The 19299-nt window shown below is 36.6% G+C and overlaps 1 protein-coding gene across 4 annotated transcripts in view; it reads left to right on the top strand.

The window, feature by feature from the left end:
• Positions 1-19299, top strand: part of TRIP11 (thyroid hormone receptor interactor 11) — a 64354-nt gene that overhangs the window by 39890 nt on the left and 5165 nt on the right. For 3 of the 4 annotated variants that reach the window (XM_008530197.2, XM_008530196.2, XM_070594475.1), the window contains 7 exons: positions 441-604; positions 1422-1525; positions 5534-5633; positions 16005-16086; positions 16948-17062; positions 17542-17658; positions 18802-18946. In XM_008530197.2, the coding sequence (XP_008528419.1) occupies positions 441-604; positions 1422-1525; positions 5534-5633; positions 16005-16086; positions 16948-17062; positions 17542-17658; positions 18802-18946 (827 nt within the window). The remainder of the gene's footprint in view (positions 1-440; positions 605-1421; positions 1526-5533; positions 5634-16004; positions 16087-16947; positions 17063-17541; positions 17659-18801; positions 18947-19299) is intronic. The other variant, XR_011533102.1, reaches the window with a different exon arrangement.

Here is a 19299-nt window from a genome sequence, read left to right as displayed (position 1 = left end):
AAGGATGATTGAGTTACAAAAAACAAGGAGAACAAAGATCAGAGGAACTCTTCAAGGTTCTTTGAAATCTAACTTGAATTTAATGCACTAAGATGTGGGGAAGGTCAAATTCCTAGAGACAGAGAGTAGAATGGAGGTTGCTGGGGGAAGGGGGAGTTAGTGTTTAATGGGTGTGGGGTTCAGCTTGGGAAGACTAGAAAAGTTCTGGAGAGGGATGGCAGCGATGGTAGTAAACAGTGTGAATGTACTTAATGCGACTGAACTGAACACTTAGCAATGATTAAAATGGTAAAACATAGGGAAGAGGTTTCATCTTGTTAAAGTGCTTAAATACTTTGAAACCTCACTTGCATTTAATGCAATGAAATGTAGGGACAGCATTCCATCTTGTTGAAGTCTCTAAATAGAAACGGTTTGACTTGTATTCTCTTTGTCTGAAGCCATCAGGCCAGTTTGCAGGTAGAGTCATTGCAGGAGCAGTTGAATACAGTCTCCAAGCAAAGGGATGAGGCTGCCGGGCAGCTCTCGGTCTCCCGGGAACAGGTAAAGCAGTATGCGCTCTCACTCTCCAACCTGCAGATGGTCCTAGAGCATTTCCAACAAGGTAAGTGGGGTGGGCAGTCTCGCAGTGGAGAAAAATTGCTTTGTTATTGGGAATTTTGGCTTATTTGAGTGCTATTTTAGATTAGGCCTGGGGAAACCTTTGAAAGGTTACTCACTTGTATGGGGAAAGGTTAGGCAGCATCAATAAGTTAATTTAGACTCCTTTAACACTTAAGACTAGGGAACATAAACTGTGTACAGTAATCATCAAAACTTTGTTTTCCTGTTATAGCATAACCAGTTGAGGTGAGAGCTGGGAAAGTTTAAGGGTGACGTAGGCTGGGTGATCACGTGGTGAAGAGAGGATGCAAAGGAGAGGGGGCGCACGCGTAGCAAAGGTGGTCATGTTTTGAGATTGGTTAGAGGTTCAAGCCACTTGAAAGAGTTACTCATCAGTAATTGCTATCCTTTGAAATGTTGGTTAATTGTTCATAATTGTTCATCTCTACTTTGAGGTAACTACATTTTCTAGTCCTGGTGGAAATACTTTTCTGGAGACAGAGAAATACTTTCTGGACATGTGCTCAAGGTAGTATGGTGCGAGGCCATAGAGAAAGCTTTGCCAAAGAGGAAATATGCGAGTGGAGTTCTGAAGGGAGGGCAGAGTTTGCAAGCTGGAGGAGATGGAGAAGGCTTTAGGCAGGCGAAGCTGACCTCATTACTTTCACTGCAGTTACCGTGATCACTACGGCCTATATAATTTTCTTGTTGAGACATTTGAACTATTTTTGTTGAATTATTAAAATTTCAGGTGGTTTAAAGTTCTGATTTTATCACACAATTGCAAAATACTGATGTAACTTTCTTTTCCTCTTTAGAGGAAAAAGCTATGTATTCTGCCGAGCTAGAAAAGCACAAACAACTTGTAGCTGAATGGAAGAAAAAGGCAGAAAATCTGGAAGGAAAATTAGTTTCATTACAGGTTGGTCGAAATAATTTTCTCTTATAAATTTTATTATTCATGAAACAATTACTTGTAGAATCTTTGTCTTGGAAATAATCTCCTGAACAATTAATTTGTTAGATATTGTTTGAGTGGCTGCTCTGTACCCTCTGCTGGGGCAGGACGAGATGCTCAGGATTTCCCTCAGCGACGTAGAGTTGAGAGTAGACACAGCACATGTGAGATGGGGGACATGTAAATTTTTTAGCACAGATGGGTATTTTAGAGATCGCTGAAAAAAAAAATTAACCTACAATTTTAACTTTACAATTTTGTCTTTTCAACAAAGTGTATTGGGCACTTTATTTCACATTTCAATGTATATTATCCCGTTAAGTCTTTCTCTTTGGTGGTGTAATCCTTTAAAATATTTTTCTTTTTATTACTATGCTATATTTCATACCTACAAAAATTATGTAAAAGATGTAAATAAAACGAACCCCCGTGAAGAGATATGACACCAAAGTGACTTGCTTTTAGATTTAGGATAAACTTTTCTAAGTTGTAAGTAGACTGGCAATAGCTCGTGGAAAATAATAAAATTTATTTACTTGTCATTAGTGGTGAATATGCTATTCAGGAGTGTTACTATTCCAAATAAGTGAAGGCATATTTCCTTTAAAGCTTGAAATTTTTATTAAATATTGAGTGGCTGCAAAATAATATTTAGACAATACATATAAATATAAGAATACCCACGTATTCCCCACCCAGTATGAGAAATAATATGTCGTCCTTTGAAGTTCCTTCTGCACCCTTCTGCACCTCTGGCTCTCCTTACTACCTCACAGATAACCACTATTCCAGAATTTTATGTTGGTCATCCCCTTATTTTCCTGTATGGTTTTGTTACATAGATTTACATCTCCCAACAATACATTCTTTGGTTTCGCATAGTTTTAAACTCTCTATGAATGGAATTTTGAACTGTATGTAAATTGAGTAATTCTCTGAGACTTGCTTTTTTTGCTGAATATTCTTATCTTTATGAGTTTCAGCCATGTTGCTGTGTGTCACTGTGTATAGAAAGTTCATTATTTTCACTGCTGTATTCATTGCATGAATATATAATTTATTTCCTCATTTTACTGATAATGGACGTTTCCATTATCTGCTGTACAAAAAATGTGGTTGTGAACCTCCTTGTTTATGTCTCCTGGTGCACGTGTGTAAGAGTTTCTTTCGGGTATGTGTTAATTAGAATTGCGAAGTGATGGGATATAGATGGGTACTTTAAACTGTATTAGATGATGGCAGATTGTTTTCTAAAGCAGTTGTGCTAATTCACTCTTACCAGTGGTGCCTAAGAGTTCTTGTTCTACGTCCTTGGCAACACTGGCATTATCAGAACTTTTAAAGGTTTTGTCAATGTGGTAAGTGGGAAGGGCTATCTACTTATGGTTTTAATTTGCATTTCTCTGACTACTAATGAGATCAAGCACCTTGCAGTATGTTTATTGACCATTTGTGCTTGCTTTCTGGTCAGCTCACTAATAACATTTCAAAAGACATTTTATCCAACACTTTCAGTGTTTCCAATGGGACCAGAGTATCTAGTCTCTTATACTGGTAAAAGTCCAGGTCTTCTTTTAAAAGTAACTTTATTTTTTTTTTTTAGTAAAAATGTAGCATATTTAGAAAAAGAACAAACTAAATGAGAAGAAACTGAGAGAATTAGTAAAGATAAAGGCTGAAGTTAATAAAATAAAAAACAAATAGTAGAAAGAATAATGAAATCTAAATGTTAATTTTCAAAAAAGTCTTAGTGTAGTTTTAAGCGTTAATGATCTCTTAAATATAAATGCTGTGAGGTTAAAAAAATCATTTGAGGGGCCATCCCTGTGGTATAGTGGTTAAGTTCTGCATGCTCCACTTCGGTGGCCCAGGTTCACAGGTTTGGATCCCAGGCACGAACCTACACCACTCATCAGTCATGCTGTGGCAGCATCCCACTTATAAAATAGAGAAAGACTGGCACAGGTGATAGCTCAGGGCTAAACTTCCTCAAGCGAAAAAAGAGGAAGACTGGCAGCAGATGTTAGCTCAGGGCAAATTTTCCTCAGCAAAAAAAAAAAAAATCGTTTGAAAGTTTATTTAATTTCCTTTACAGTAAATTTAGTTTTGTGGATTTTGAATATTAAATTTTTTATTTAAAATTTTTTGTTTCACTACTTCTCTGTATCAGTCAGGGTTCAACTTGAGAAGCTGAACTAGTAGGTTCTTCACACACACACACACACACACACCCCCCAACACCCACATTGATAGATATGATATATATGGATACCTATGAGATTCATTACAAGGGACTGGCAACATGATTGTGGGGGCTGGCTAAGCAAGTCTGAAATTCATAGGGCTGGCCGTCAAAATGGGAAGATCACATCACAGGCAGACTGGAATTCACGGGCGTAGGCCAAAGCTGTTGTCCACGGGGGGTCAGGAAGGAAAATCACAAGCAGGCTGGAACTCATGGGCAGGGGCCAAAGTTGCTGTCCAGAGAAGGAATTTCTTCTCTATTTGGAGCAGCCTCAGCCTTGCTTTCAGGATTTTGAACTGGTTCAGTCAGGCCCACCGTGATTATCCAGGATAATGTGACTTCCTTAAATTCAACTCATCATGGGCTTTGATCACATTTGCAGAATATTCACAGCAACGTCTAGATTATGTTTGATTGAATAACTGTGAAGTAGAGCCTAAGATGGTACATCCGAAAAGCTGTCACACTCTGATTCAAGATGTTAAAACTTGACCTAAAATTTCCGTGGGTGAATACTCTAGAACAGCCAAGAAAATTGTGTGAAAGAACAACAGTGAGGAGGGACTTGCCTACTAAATATCAAAATAGAGCCATAAATCAGCACCATGTTGACTAGATGAGTGGAACAGAAGGAGAATCCAGAAATAGAGCCCATGATATATTTCAGAATTTAAAACTAAATCCTAAATTAAACAAATTTCATTTAATGGGAACAACGATAGATTATCTAATAAGTTATGTTGGCACCACTGGCTCTCTGTATGGAAAAAAGTAAAACTGGACCCATATCTTACACCATATATAAAAGTGACTTTCAGTTGTATTGAAGCAAGGATTCTCAACCGGGGGTGGTGTTGGAAATCTGGGACTGTTTCTGGTGGTTACAGTGACTGGATGGGTCTTCCGGCATTTAGTGGGCAGGGGCCAAAATGCCAGAAGCACTTCCATGGAGAAACAGTATTTTAAAGATGTGAATATTAAAAAAAAAAATATCTTGTGAGAAAATGTAGAAGACCACGTGAATAGTCTAGTGGCAAGGAGGAGCCTAACTAAGTCTAAAACTCAAGAAGCTATAAAAAGCAAAGTAGGACGTGTTTGATTATATACAATTTAAACACTTTTACATGGCAAGAGATATTTTACAGGCAATAGACAAATGGCAGATCTGGCAAATAATATTTGTAGCTGACAAAGGGTTTATGTCTACTATATAAGGTGCTCTTACAAACTGACAAGAGAAAGCTCAATAGGAAAACGGGCAAGATATGCAAAGAGAGGTTTTCACAGAAGAGAAGATCCAGCTGCCCTGTAAACATGAACAAATGCTCAAACTCACTAGTAGTTAGGGAAATAAAAAACTAATAATGAAACGTAACTTTATATACCCATCAGACTTACAAAAATTAGGAAGAACATTTGTTCCTATATTTTGGCTTTCTATCTCTGCTGTTTGTAGTTTTTATTCTCACTTTTTTTACTTTTGTCACCATGCTGTCTTTTAGTAGCATCGTTTTTTTCATGTAGTTCCTCTAAAAAAGACAGTTTTCTGTTGTGAAGTGTGGGTTCTCTCTTTGATACTTGTTAGTTTTGTGAACTTGCCAAGGTCACAGAAGTACAGCTTCTTCAGCAGAAAAGAAAAGAGTTGATTGACCCTAAGATGTCTTCCAGCCCTAGAGTTTATGAAATAATTTTTGTATGCCACTTTTTAATGAGCTTTCCTTCCTCAGGAGAGTTTGGATGAAGCAAATGCTGCATTGGATTCAGCATCAAGACTTACAGAACAGTTAGATTTAAAGGAAGAGCAAATCGAAGAACTTAAAAAACAAAGTAGGTTTTTATTCTTTCCCTTCTTTTTTCCTACAACACTAGTGTTGAATGAAACGTGGTTTCCCTCATGTGCTGGTTCAGCTGAGTGATCCAACTTGCATTGGTATGTGACTCCCACTTCCATCTCCCATGACTAGTTTGCTTCAATTTGAATATGGTCCCAGTGAAACCAGAGTCATAATTTGGCCCTGGCTGTCCAGTTAGTTTTCCTGGATATTGAGGCAGTCCAGTTGTGTTGGCTGTCACCGTGTTGACCTTCAAGGGGGACTGACCTGACTTATTATGGTTATGACTTCTCCCTGATCAATCCGTGTTTGTCCTACCTAAAGCCATCTGAAGTGTTAAAGAAGGCAGTATTCTCAAGTAAAAGAGTAACTTTCTGTGGAATGAATATCTGGGTGTAACTAGCTCTTTATGATTATAGATAGTGCTGTACATACAGGCACTCATTGTGTAGTTTTTGATCCTTGTAAGGTATCTCATAAGCCCTGTCAATTCCTTAAGGTGAGTCCTGTGCTTCGTATTTTCAGTGAGGCCTCAGACAATCAGGTGGTTCCTAGTGCTGTGTTGAATCTAGCAGCTGACAGAGATGGCATGTCCTCATTTAATCTCTGATTTAAGGGTCCCCAGGAAGTTGAAGCTATTCTAGGGCTGCATTTAGTAGGTAATGATTTGGGGTTATCGGAAAGGTGATAATGGAACCTAGAAATATAGCAACTTTAGGTGTCTGTGTTAGGCACAGTAACACCAAGGTACGTAATTAAGGAATTAGGAGTACCACCAACATAAAATAAGAAACAGGCAAAAGTAGAAGGCGATGGCACAGCAGAGTTACTGTCAGACACCAGAAACAGTGACTTGGACGCAAGTGGACAAGAACTACTGAAGCGTGGATACCAAAAGACAAGCCAAAGTAAGTTGGCCTAAATCTAGCAGGAGACAGGAGGTAAGAGAGTTTTAGGAATACAGAAACAGTAAGGTAGATCATGTGAGGTGGTTGTCCTCACGATGACTTGACTCTGAGGCAAATTACTGCCCAACTGAAAGTCCGCTGTTCAATTGGTAAGACTTGGTCAGCCTGAGAACTCTAAATCCAGCAGAGCAGCTGGAAATGGGCAGGAAGGACATGATTATCTGTTGAGTATCGTTTTATATAACATATATTGTATTATTTAGTCTTCTCTTATTTCATTTGCTCTTCACAAGCAACTCTAAAGTAGGTGGTACTAGTTCCATTTTACAAGTTAAGGAAACTGAGTTTTGAACTCTGATTTTTTACTCTTGGCCAAAGCTCACAGTCATTCCACGTTACTATGTTTCTTCCTGTCAGGAAAATGGTTATTTATAGTCTGACTTGTATTTTGTTCTGTATGTCACCATCTCCTTAGAAGATAGGGCAGTATCCTCTGTGTTGTGCCCCAAATGTTGAAATGGTTGCCCCTGCCTGGAGGCAATATTTATTGGGAAAACAGTCTAGTTAGGTTGAAGGCGAATGCAGCTACTGCATTATCTGGAATACATATGGGCAACCCAGAGGAGATATGCACCCAAGGAATTAGCCAAAGAATTGATATCTTAGGGTAGGGCTAGGCTAATGGAGGTGAAAAGGCAGTATTCTGAACCAGCTCATTGGTCTGTGACAATTCCGTGCTGTTTGTCAAGCTTCTATAATATTTAAGGCCACATCCCCTTTTAGACATCTGCCTGAGTCATTCCCAGTAGATGATGGTAAGATAAAAAGTTCTGTGACTTATCGTAGTTGATAGACATTATCAGAGTTCCTGCACTACTTAGTTTTTGTGCAGGCACCCACCCAGTTAAATGCCCAGAGGTAGAATATTTTCAGGTTTTGACTATAAATGACAAGGCTTAGGTGGCCTAGGTCTCTATTCATGTAATAAAGTATAATTAATATTCATTATAAATGTATAACAACCTGGAACTCATTTTGTGGAGTCAATATTAGCTACAGAAAAGGCTCAAATTATGCTTATACAACTGGTCTTTGAAAGGGCAGGCGAGAGGCCAGTGCTGCACAGACAGGAAGGGGAGTCAGGAGCCAGTTAGCTCTGTCCTGTCTTTAAGTCATTCTTGCCGTTTACGGCTCTTCTTAACAAGCTGTTTTCTCGTCTTAGCTAAGTGCTTAATATTGCTTTTGTATTTCTAAACACAAATGTGATTTTATTTTCTCAAAGTTGCACTCTTGATTTGGTAATATAAATAAAACTTTGATTGGCTTGGTTGCTTCAAGCGAATCACTGTATATTTTCTTTCATAGATCATTAAGTACTTTAAATGTTGATTGATGTTGTAATACTGTACTTTATTTTTAACACAAAACTTGGCCAGACAGCGAAAATATTTGCCAGGAGAAACAATTTTGAAAAAGACAGATTGGCTTTTGTTGCCCGAAAGTACATGGAGACTTGAATTATAGAAGCAAAGTATTGTTTTATTTCTGAGCATCTGTAGACTGATGATTAGTTGATACGCAGTTTCAACAGTTAAACAATATTAGGAAACTCACTTAAAAAAGTGGCATTTTATTTGCAATGCTTGATTCTGTCGTTGCCACCAGAGATTAAATGATTCAGTCTGGTCGAACATATGAAAAGGGAGCTATGTTGTGTATAAACACCAGTTTTAAAACAGTAGATTATTGATGATTTCGATCATTCTTAGAGTACATAATTTTTAGTGTCCTGAATGTACAACTGTGGTTATGGGTTCAGGAAATTTACATGCCTTGTATGAAAAGTATGAAGATACCTTATCAGGCATTAAGTATTTAAGGAGAACCAGCTACTTGGCTTCCTGTTAGATGCTATGTGAGATACTAGATAGGATCCTTTTTTACAGGGAGCTTAGTTAAGGACGTAAGATCACATGGATACACCATAGGTTCACAGTTTAAGACAGTGGTCATAACACAGTGCATATTTAGTTCCCCAACAAGCCCATTAGGGTCAAGGGCATTCCATGGAGGAAAGGAATGGAGCGGAGCCCTAAACCAGTAGTAGGATTTCACCCCGAAAATGTAAGAACCCTCCCTACACCATCTCTCTTTCTTTCCTTTCTCCTCATCACTACCCTCCCATGGGAAAGTAACAATGAAAGGAAACCCTAAGATCCTACAGGCCCCCTATTTTAGTAGATGATGTTGGCGGGTGGAAGAGTTACTGCTACCCTTCCTTTTCAGAGTTGTTCTCTCAACGTTTTACCTGGAAGTGTTCTTTTTCAGCGTAGTTCCAAAGACTTGTTTCACGTGCCATCCTATATTTCATTGATTTTTCAAACTCAGTCCTCTATGGGGCAGACAGGACAGTGTCTTTCCTTAACTGAGTTGATCAGAGTTCAGAATTTCTATGGAAGTGTCATTCATGGGAAAATACACGCCTATGGGAACCTCAGCTACAGCTGAACTCGTAAAAGATGTGTTGTCTTGCTATATTTATGGCCAAATTTGACATTTTCCTTCCTTTACTGCTTGTTCTCTACCATCATCCTGGAGATAAATTCCTGTTTAAATGAAAATGATTGGATAAAATTGAAATAGCACAAAGTAGTTCTTGTTTTGATAACTGTTATTCAAAAGGGTGGTGAATTTTATGGTATGCAAAAAAAAAAAGTTTTCATAAACAATACAAGTTTAGATTCTAGCTTTGGGAAAATCTTTTGGTGTGTCTGCCATTTTATAGCTGTGTCTTAAAGGGCCCCATAACTATTATTTTCTTTTTCTTAAGAAGGTTTGGTGCTCTTTTAAAAATCTTCTATGAGTTGAGAATGGAAAATTTCCGTAGAGTGTTTTTTTAAAGAAAATCTAGAAGAACATATAAAATGAGCCCCAGTAAACCTACTGTAATATGAAGCATAAAAACATGTTTTAAAACTATGAATATAAAAGAAGTTTAAAATGTTTTTCATGGAACTACTTTTATGGTGCTGGATGGTAGAGTTTTTATTTTAATAAAGACATTCTGTTTTCCAGGACATGATTTATACAAGAAAACATATAATGTCCTGTTGAACATAGGCCAAATACATTCCCAGACGCTTTGTTACCCAAACCTTTTGAGGGATTTCTTTATAGATGTTTTTGGCAGAAGTGGTGATTTTAGAGGAAACATATAAGAAATACCAGATGCAGTTTTCTGAATTGCCATAAATGGTTAAAAAATTATTTGTGATGATATAAACATCTGGGTTTACTAGACAATGCCAAAATTTCAGTTAACAAAAACGTTTGTATCAATTAGGTAAATAATTAAGCCCTTTTAAACTTAATGGTTATGATTTTAAATGTGTGTTTTATTAATTCTTCTAAGTATAAAGGAAAAAGTAAATTATGTAGAGATGAGAATGTTTTGAGTTAATGTTTTTTGTGTATTTTCCCTCGTATGGATGAGTAATTCAGAACATAAATCATTTGTTCTTTTTGTCCTGTGTTCTCTTCTTCCCAGATATTCTCCCTTCCCAGAGAAAAATCAATCATTCTTTGTCAAAAATGTATTTCTTTCTGCTGTGTACCAAGCACTGAAATAGACAGTGGTGGTCCAAAGATAGGGGACAAGGTCCTACTTTGAGGAGGCCTGCAGTCAGGCCCAAAGAGGAGGACTACACGCAATCACTTCCATGCAATGAATTGGTGACAGTGGTATGGAAGGGTGGAACAGACTAGTGAACGGTATGCTTGACCTCACTCAACTGGTGGATAGGTCCAGCTAAGCAGGCAGGGAGTTGGGGAAGAGCATTCTAGACAGAGGGAGCAATTCGTATGACTATGTGGTATAATGTGGAAACTGGTGAAGATCTGGGGACAAGTAATAACCAAAGGGAACGCAGAGGTGGAAGTGGCTTGCTATGTGGCGAAATGAAACTATAGGTATGGATCACAACCACAAATTGTGAACTGGGGCCCAAATGACAATATAAAAGAGCAAATAGGACTGACACTCTGGTGAATTGGAGAGTTTCTTACGGGGCAGGAAATTCTCAGCTCCACACACAACGCTTGCCAAGCAGGAAGGCGAGCCCAGTGTTGCCAACTCTTCAGATCTTTCGAGGGACACTGGAAATGTAGACTTTTATATGAAATATTCCAATTTTTTAATGTGACACAATTTTTCTAAAAACCCTTTGTGGGCTGAACAAAAGATTTCTTTGGGCCAAATTTAGTGTGTGCTGATGTGCAACAGGGAACTTTCAGAAATGAGTTGAGGTTCAGTCTGCAGCCTAGAAAACTTTTTGTATAGTATATTTTCTATAGTGATGATGCTGTTCAGTAAGTAGCAAAATTATTATAATGATTTTACTTTTCACTGACAAAATTGCAGTGTTTTCTTTTGGGATATGGCTGGTCTGAGTGAACCTATAAAAGTTAAATATGTAACTTGACTCACAAGATTTAGTCTTTTAAAAAATTTTTGTTTTGATATGGAAAACTGCGGTACAAATGATTTGAATTCATACTAAAGAATTGAGGGAGGAGGGGGAAAATAAATTTGATCTGATTACGTTAAAAATGTTTATATAACATCTCTTTCAAATGCACTTAGTAACTCTAATTTAAGTATACAAATAACCCAGTAGACCTCAGCGTTGCTATTTCAGTTTAATCACAGATTCTGATCTAGTGAAATTCGAATTAATGAGGTTATATCAAATTAATAAAATTCTTTTCCTGTGAGTTCATTGCTAGGAAGTGGAATTTCAAAAATTACTTTTCAGCAATTAATAATTATAATTGTGGAACAAGAAAGCATTTACCATGTACTCTAGACCTTAAAATTCTGTGTCTGATATGGATGAACAGAATTGAGTTACAAGACAGCAGGTGCTAATATGTCTTAACTTCAAATGTAAATAAATATAAGATGCCTTTAAAAAAATGTTATTTGTTGTTATAATGAAAGTGATCTTGTGTAAGTTGAAATTCTGTAATAAAAAGACCATCTAATTTGTAGCTTTTGCTTTGATTATGTTTAACTAAATGAAGAGTCCACGTTTCCTTGTATTAGATTTAATATATCAGATTTAAATATTTTTTTAAGGTATCCAGTGCAGGTAAGACACTAGATCCAGTTTATTTACTGACATCTATAAGTGAAATCATCTTTCTAATGTTTTTTTCTTCCTTCTGTTGACTTGCCTTGGTTTGTAAAGTGACAGATCAGACAAATGGAGGGAAAATGATCACTGTTAATGATAACCAAAGTGATACATATTATTGATATTGGTTAGGGCTAGGTTCAAAGATGAACTCTTTAGTTATTTTAAGAAATCAGATGAATGAATACTAATGCTTTTTACGGCACTTTGCTCTTGAGAAAGGTCACATTTAATTACTCAGTAGATTCTCTCAAAATCCTTTAAGAAAAGCATGCTTCTTTTGCAAAATAGACAACAAAGTCTGGCCTGGTAACAGGACCGTGATTCATGTCCAGGTCTTGTGACAGGACCATGATTCCTATGCAGGCCTTCTGACTCTCCAGTGCTGTTCCAGCCACGTTCCTTTTCTCAGTCAGGTGACTCTTCAACCTGACTGAATCTTGTCCAAGAGAGCTTAGTCATGAAATAGCCAAATGGCTTTGTAAGGAGTGTGACCTAATTTCATGATGTTCTCGGAAGGCAGTGTAGAGTGCAGTGTTACTAATCACAAGTAAAATGTAAAATGATGGTGGGCTGATTTGTTGTAGTCAATTACGTTTTATGTTCAGTTTTCATTTTAAATCAAGTGATAAAGACCATGGGGCCACCTCTAGGCATTACAACAAAGAGGCTATGATATGGCAGGCTTGGGGATGTCGTATATTCAGAGTAAATCTCCCCCTAAACGAGAGTAAATCTCAGATGCTTTATTGTTCAGCTTTAAAAGTGTAACCCCCTGCCCCTGCCTTTTTTTTTTGTGTAACTTTCAAAGAATTACTTTGGCATGTTAAATTATTTCACAGGGATATTGTATTTGGCTAAAAACCCATTTCTGAATAACCTGAATTGATTGTCCATATAAATGTGTTTTGCCTGCCCATATAAATACAGTTCTGATTTCAAACTGCGGTTTGAATTAGCGTTCAGGGTTTGTGGCGAGGTGTTCAGAATCTCTGATGGGAGGAGACGAAGGGCGCCCAGGGAAAGAGAGAGTCTGGAGGCACCTTTGAAGTTGGTATTTGACTTTCTTTTCTTTTCTAAACCTTTCCTAGTTAATACCACCCTTCCAATCCCTTACCCCAAATTCTGAGGGCTTTTTTCTAGACTCAAATATCAGAATACCTTTAAATTACTGTTTGAATTTGGAATTGCTCTCTGCATGCCTGCAAGGATATGCAGAGTTACCAGTTCTCTGTCACATTATCTCAGGACTGACTTGTATTCTGATAGTGAGTTTAAGAAATTTTACCCTGTTATTTTGGCCTTAAGGATGTTTTGACCCTAACTTTCAGAACACAGATTTTAATCAAAATTATACCAATATTAATGAGTTTTCATCAAGAAAATATTTTTGACTTGAACTTTAAGACATTTCTTGATCAGTTTTTCACAGAGCAAAATTAAGTTTTTCCAATTTATTTTATTAAAATAATTTTTATCAGAATCAACTCTTTGCTTTGTACATTTTACTCTGAAGATGTCTATTTGTCATTCGGCTTTGTCTCTTTTTTTAGTAAGAGGCAATATAGTGTGGTTATATTCTGGTGATGCTCCAAAGCCATCCTATCCAATAAAAACAGAATGCAAGCTGGGGCTGGCCCTGTGGCCGAGTGGTTAAGTTTGCGCGCTCGGCTTCAGCAGCTGAGCATTTCGCTGGTTCGGATCCTGGGTGCACATGGCACCACTCGTCAAGCCACACTGAGGCGGCGTCCCACGTGCCGCAACTAGAAGGACCCACAACAAAGAATATACAAATATGTACCGGGGGGCTTTGGGAGAAAAAGGAGAAATAAAATCTTTAAAAAAAAAAAAAAACAACAAAGAAGAAAACAGAATGCAAGCCATGTGTATCATTTAAATGTTGTTAGTGGCCACGTTACAAAAGTAAAAAGATACAGGTGAAATTAATTTTAATAATATTTTATATACCCCAGTATATCTGGAATATTATCATTTTGACATGTAATCAATATAAAACATCATTAATTTTAGAAAAAAGTAGATAGAAGAAGGGAAATCTCAGAGAAGGAGAAGGTAGGGGTGGGGTAAGTTTGACCTCTGTTTCTCTGCTTCCTTTCTAGAGCTTTGGGGGGTAGTAGGGGAAGATGAAAGAGAAAACTGTCCCCCTCTTTACTCTGGGTCCTACTTTAGCTCGTGAGTGGAATGGTTAATTCAGAACCTCGACAAGAAATTAACTTACTTGCTGTTCTTCCTCTGAATAGTTCAGAGTTCTGTTTGCATTCAGAATGTAGTACTAGAAAAAGCCCAGAGAGCACCATGCGTTCGGTATACATGTGCCTATTAAGAATCTAAAATGTCCTACTTACTTAGACTTTAATAATAGTCTTGTTCTCTCCCTTTCTTTCTTTTTTTAATGTCCAAGTTTAAATTCCTTACTGGAAAGACAGGAAAGGAAATGTTTGTAGTAGATTTTCCGAACACAAACCTTGCTTTTATAATATGGTTATGGCAACCATCTCTATTTTGGTAAAGTTAGCATATTATATGAATTACATTTTGCAATTTAGATTTTTGCAATTTAGAAAAACCACAAGCTACTGCACACAGTTAAACCGGACATTTTGTATATACATTTAGTACTGTAAATCAGAATTTTAGGTATTGTACAGACAGAATGAAAACATAAAGCAGATGGACCTGGCCTAATCTGTAAGGTTCAGAGAAAACTTCTTTGAGGAAGTGACCTGGGAACTGAGACATGAAGAGTGAATAGGAGTTAATAGGCAGTGCCACTGGAAAAGAGCTTTCCAGGCAGAAGAAAAAAACATTTGCAGAAGTCTTGCAGTGGGAATTGAGAGTCTAGAAATCAACCATACATTTATGGTCAATTGAATTTCAACAAGGGTGCCAAAAGAATAGTTTTTTCAACATATGGTGCTGGAACAACTGGATATCCACTTGCATAAGAATGAAGTTGGACCTCTATTTCAGACCATGCACAAAAATTAACTCAAAATGGATCATAGACCTTCATTTTAGAGTTAACACTATAAGACTCTTAGAAGAAAACATAGGAGTAAATCTTTGTGATGTTGAGTTGGACAGTCGTTTCTTGGATGACACTAAAAGCACAAGCAACAAAAGAAAAAATGAATTAGACTTCATCGAAGTTAAAAACTTGTACTTCAAAGGATACTATCAAGAATGTGAAATGACAACCCACAGAATGGGAGAACATATTTTCAAGTCGTATCTGATAAGGGAATTTGCATCTGGCTACTCCTGGGAGAATCAGCACAACTCAGAGGACATTTGTGGAAGGCCACGGTGTCTGGGGAGCGTGGTCTCGATTTGAAGAGTAGGGCTCTGCTGGCGCAGCCTCTGCTTCATCTCTTTCAGAACCGACTCGTAATCTAGCCTGTAGTTCATTATCTCCTTGGGCTAAAACTGTCCGTCTCTGGGGTGGCAGGTGGAAAGCCCGTGGGCCTGGCTGAGGGCTCTTTAGTCTAGGAATCCCTGGCCGTGTGGCATGGTTGATATCTCCTGTTGTGATTCTAGACTTCACCTTTAATACTGCTCAAATTCCAACTCTTCCACCAAGCTTTTACAGATTTTGCTTCCTGTTTAAATAAATAGACTTTCAAAATAAAATAGTCCAAACGTCCTTCTAAATGAGTCATAACCTATAGTAGTTTGATTAGTATGTTAGAACCAGTGATCTGAATTGTGTTTGGCAATTTATTACCCCAGAATACTGTGCCCTCTTAGCTACATCCTGAACCATGTGTTAGAGCTGCTACAATTACATCCATGGTTGTGTTAGAAACTCTTCTTAGTCATTTCACCAAGAAACAGAGTCCAGCCAGGAAAAAGGAAAATCTAAAATTGTCCTTTCCACTTCTTCCCATTAAAGAGTGGCTCTGGAAATGTTTCAGCAAGAAAGCAGTGGTGAAAATTTCTTCCTTACTGTTAAGTTTCTGAAGAGAATGAAAACCTTTTTTTGGTTTTTAAATTTTCTCTTAGAGAGTTGATTCCTTTATTGGGGTTAAACCATGTGAATTAGTGTGTACTCTGACCCCCAGGTAATTTCTGTACCAGAGAGCCTAGTTCCCTGAACCAAAGAAGAGATGGAAGTAATTGAATATTCCTGATTAGAATAAGTGCATATATTCACAATTCACACTAAAGATGTACTCTCATTATGTGCTCATCTAGACTGTTTTAATCAGTTAATGACTGTCTTTATTCACATGTTCTAAACAGATCAGCTCCGACAAGAAATGCTGGATGAGGTACAGAAGAAACTGATGAACTTGGTAAACAGCACAGAAGGAAAAGTGGACAAGTATGCTATGCCTTTTAACTTTTATATGTTTTATGGAGATTACTTTTATGGCAAAAACATCTACATGTAGATGTTTATATGTGATGAAGTTTTTAAAAAGCCTTTTCTTTTTCTTAGGTAGTGATGAGGTGTAGGTGGTTTTAATGAGGGGTCAGCAGAATAACTTCTCTTGTCTGGGTTTTAATAGGTCTTTCTCAACTCAAATTCTTCTTCTCAAAACCATGTGGAAGAGTTGAAACATCACCACAATATGATGTACTTAGAAAATAAACACTTTATTCTTAGCGTTCGTTTTTGCTGTCTTTACTGTCCTTAAATGAACATATCTTGCTCAAATGTATTAGGTCTGAAGCCTAGGTATATATCTAATATATCATTAATATTTTAAAGATTTAGATATTATTAGCAAATTATTGATAAATGTGAATGGGGAAGTAAAAGCATAACTATTAAGCACAAGAACTATCATCACCATTTTAAGTAAGGAGGGAAAAATCTGAAGTGTCTCCTTAAGATAGACGTCAACCCAGACAGGCACTGAGAATACTAACGAGGCACCATCTCAGTTGAGTATTTACTTGAAGAAAGTGGGTGGCTATTAAGTGATGTTTTAGAAGGTAGACATTTTGGGTTGTTTGAGATATTCTTTTGTATTTCTGTGGCATCCATTGTTGAAATGTTCTTAATTAGACTTGTCAAGATTTTTTTAAAAGTTACTTTAAAATATTTTATTGTTTGGTGTTTTTTATAATTATCATTTAAGTATAAATATTTATATGATTAGTGTTTATTGTTTGGGTATACTGAATATTTGGATGACTGTTGAGTTAGCTTGAGCTGCTTCTGTCTTCATTTTCTTAGAGTGCTAATGAGAAACCTGTTCATTGGACATTTTCACACACCAAAAAATAAGCGTCACGAAGTATTACGATTAATGGGAAGCATCTTGGATATCAAAAGGGAAGAAATGGATCAGGTAACTGAACAGTGAAAGACATTCTGAATACGTTTATAACTAAAATAGTGCCATCATATAAAATTGTTTTCTTTTACTTTATATTATATAACTTTTCCTGAATACAGTTTTCTCAATAATGTGGAAATGGAGTCATTTCATACTATAATGAAGAAGTGGATTTGTCCAATTTGTATATTAATTTAAATATTTTGTAACTTATAAGCCCCCTCTCATATCAGAATGCTGAAATTTTAAGACAGGACAGTCCTCATCTTTTATTCAAAGTAGTGCTTGGGATGACCTGTCATTGTGTTTGTACCCTTTATCAGTAGGAAACATACATTTCATCATATTTGTAGCCTGTGTCAGTAGGAAACGTTTACTAGGAATTGCACTTGAAAAGTGTGGTTTACTACATCTGAAATCATATAAAAATTGTTCTTATTTTTTCTTTTCTAGTATTGATAATATTTTTCTGTTTTAAAATAATCTTTCAGTTGTTGAATGAAGATCAGGGCGGTGTCACCAGGTGGATGACTGGCTGGCTTGGCGGAGGATCAAAAAGTGTCCCCAACACACCTCTGAGACCAAATCAGCAGACTCAATATAATAGTGTAAGAGCTGGTTTTTCTTGCTGAGTATGAATGGTGAAGTGATTGTATATCGCATTCATTTGCAAAGAATCAGATTTCCTTTTTAGGTTATTTTATACAGCCCTTTCATTTTAGAGTTGTGGAAACTGAGATCCTGAGAGGGGATTAGCTTAAAGATAATAAGCCAATTTTAATAATTTAATTTCATATATTTTATTTATCTGGTACTTTTATTTTTCAAGGTATTAACTCTTCCTTTCTTTGTATTTGGTCATGCTGCTCTAGGCACACGATCATTTGTTTGTCTTATGACTAAATTATCAGATTCCTGAAGACAGGCTCTGTTTTCTCCGTGTGTGTATCTCCCTAGTCATTGAGCTAATGAATACTTAGTGAGCACTTGCTGTGTACCAGACTGTCCCAGGCACTGGGGATGCAGCAGCAAAGCAGACAGACAAGTGCCTGCCGTCAACCAGCTTACATTCTGGTAGGAAGAGGCCTCTAATAAACACGAAAACATAGTGCCTGGTGTGTAGTAGCTTGAGATGAATGTTAATTGAATTGAGTAGTAAGTTAGAACGTGACATTTATTTCTTTCTTTATTTATTTTAATAAAGAAGAAACTGAGGATAGATGCCTTACCCAGAGCTCATTAAAGATAAAACCTTGTTTTAAATTGGATGGCATGAAATTTAATTTAAAGGAAAGGTCTACATTATGTTATTTTAATCTGATACTACTGTTGGTAGCAAATGCTATATTCATTGATTGTTACTTTAGAAAGATATGACTGTTTACTACTAGTATTCTGTCAATATAATTTTTTATGTCTATGTAAACACTTATTAAAATGATTTAAGACTTGATATCTTAAGTGCCATTGATGGCAAGAAATCTGTTATCAGATGGCTAATTCTGACCATAAGGTTTGTAATGAGTGTTGTCATCAAAGATTATTGATTAAATTGTTAAAGTTTTTAATTGATACCTACGTAACTGAAGTGCTAGCAGTTTTAAATTGTTCATAAAGCTTATTTATAAAGAAATGATTCAGATGGCATGATTAGTTTTTAATATTTAATTAGAACAGCTGGCACATTTTTTTAGTTGTATTGAATATAATTTTAAAATCTGACGTATATAACCCAAATATTTTCTTCTTAGTCTTTTTCAGAACTTTTTGTAAAATTTCTGGAAACGGAATCTCATCCATCTGTTCCACCACCAAAGCTTTCTGTTCATGATATGAAACCTCTGGATTCACCAGGAAGGAGAAAACTAGATACAAATGTACCAGAAAGTTTTAAAGGTAAAACCAGATATTTATTTTTTCTATAATTTAAAAAAATCAAATGCTTAATTTATAATTATGTTTTACAGTGATATTAACGAAATTCTTAGTGTTTTTGAAAATGTGCAGTGACTTCTTCCCAAATTCCAGTAAGGCATTAGGTTTTGACTTCATATATTCTTAGCGATAGAAATCTGATATTTAATTGGCTTAGATTAATTTAAACAACATGAAATATTTTCCCTTTGTGTTTCAGAATAATTATTCTCTCTGCATAAGCCACTTTGAATTATTCTTGGAAGTAGTGGTGAACTGGTAAACCTTTGCTTGGTCACCTGTTTTCCTTTCTCACTAGTGGTGCTTATTGCTAA

Source organism: Equus przewalskii, chromosome 25 (assembly GCF_037783145.1).
Source record: "Equus przewalskii isolate Varuska chromosome 25, EquPr2, whole genome shotgun sequence".
In the NCBI taxonomy this organism is placed as follows: Eukaryota; Metazoa; Chordata; class Mammalia; order Perissodactyla; family Equidae; genus Equus; species Equus przewalskii.
This window is presented reverse-complemented; position numbering and strand designations above follow the sequence as displayed.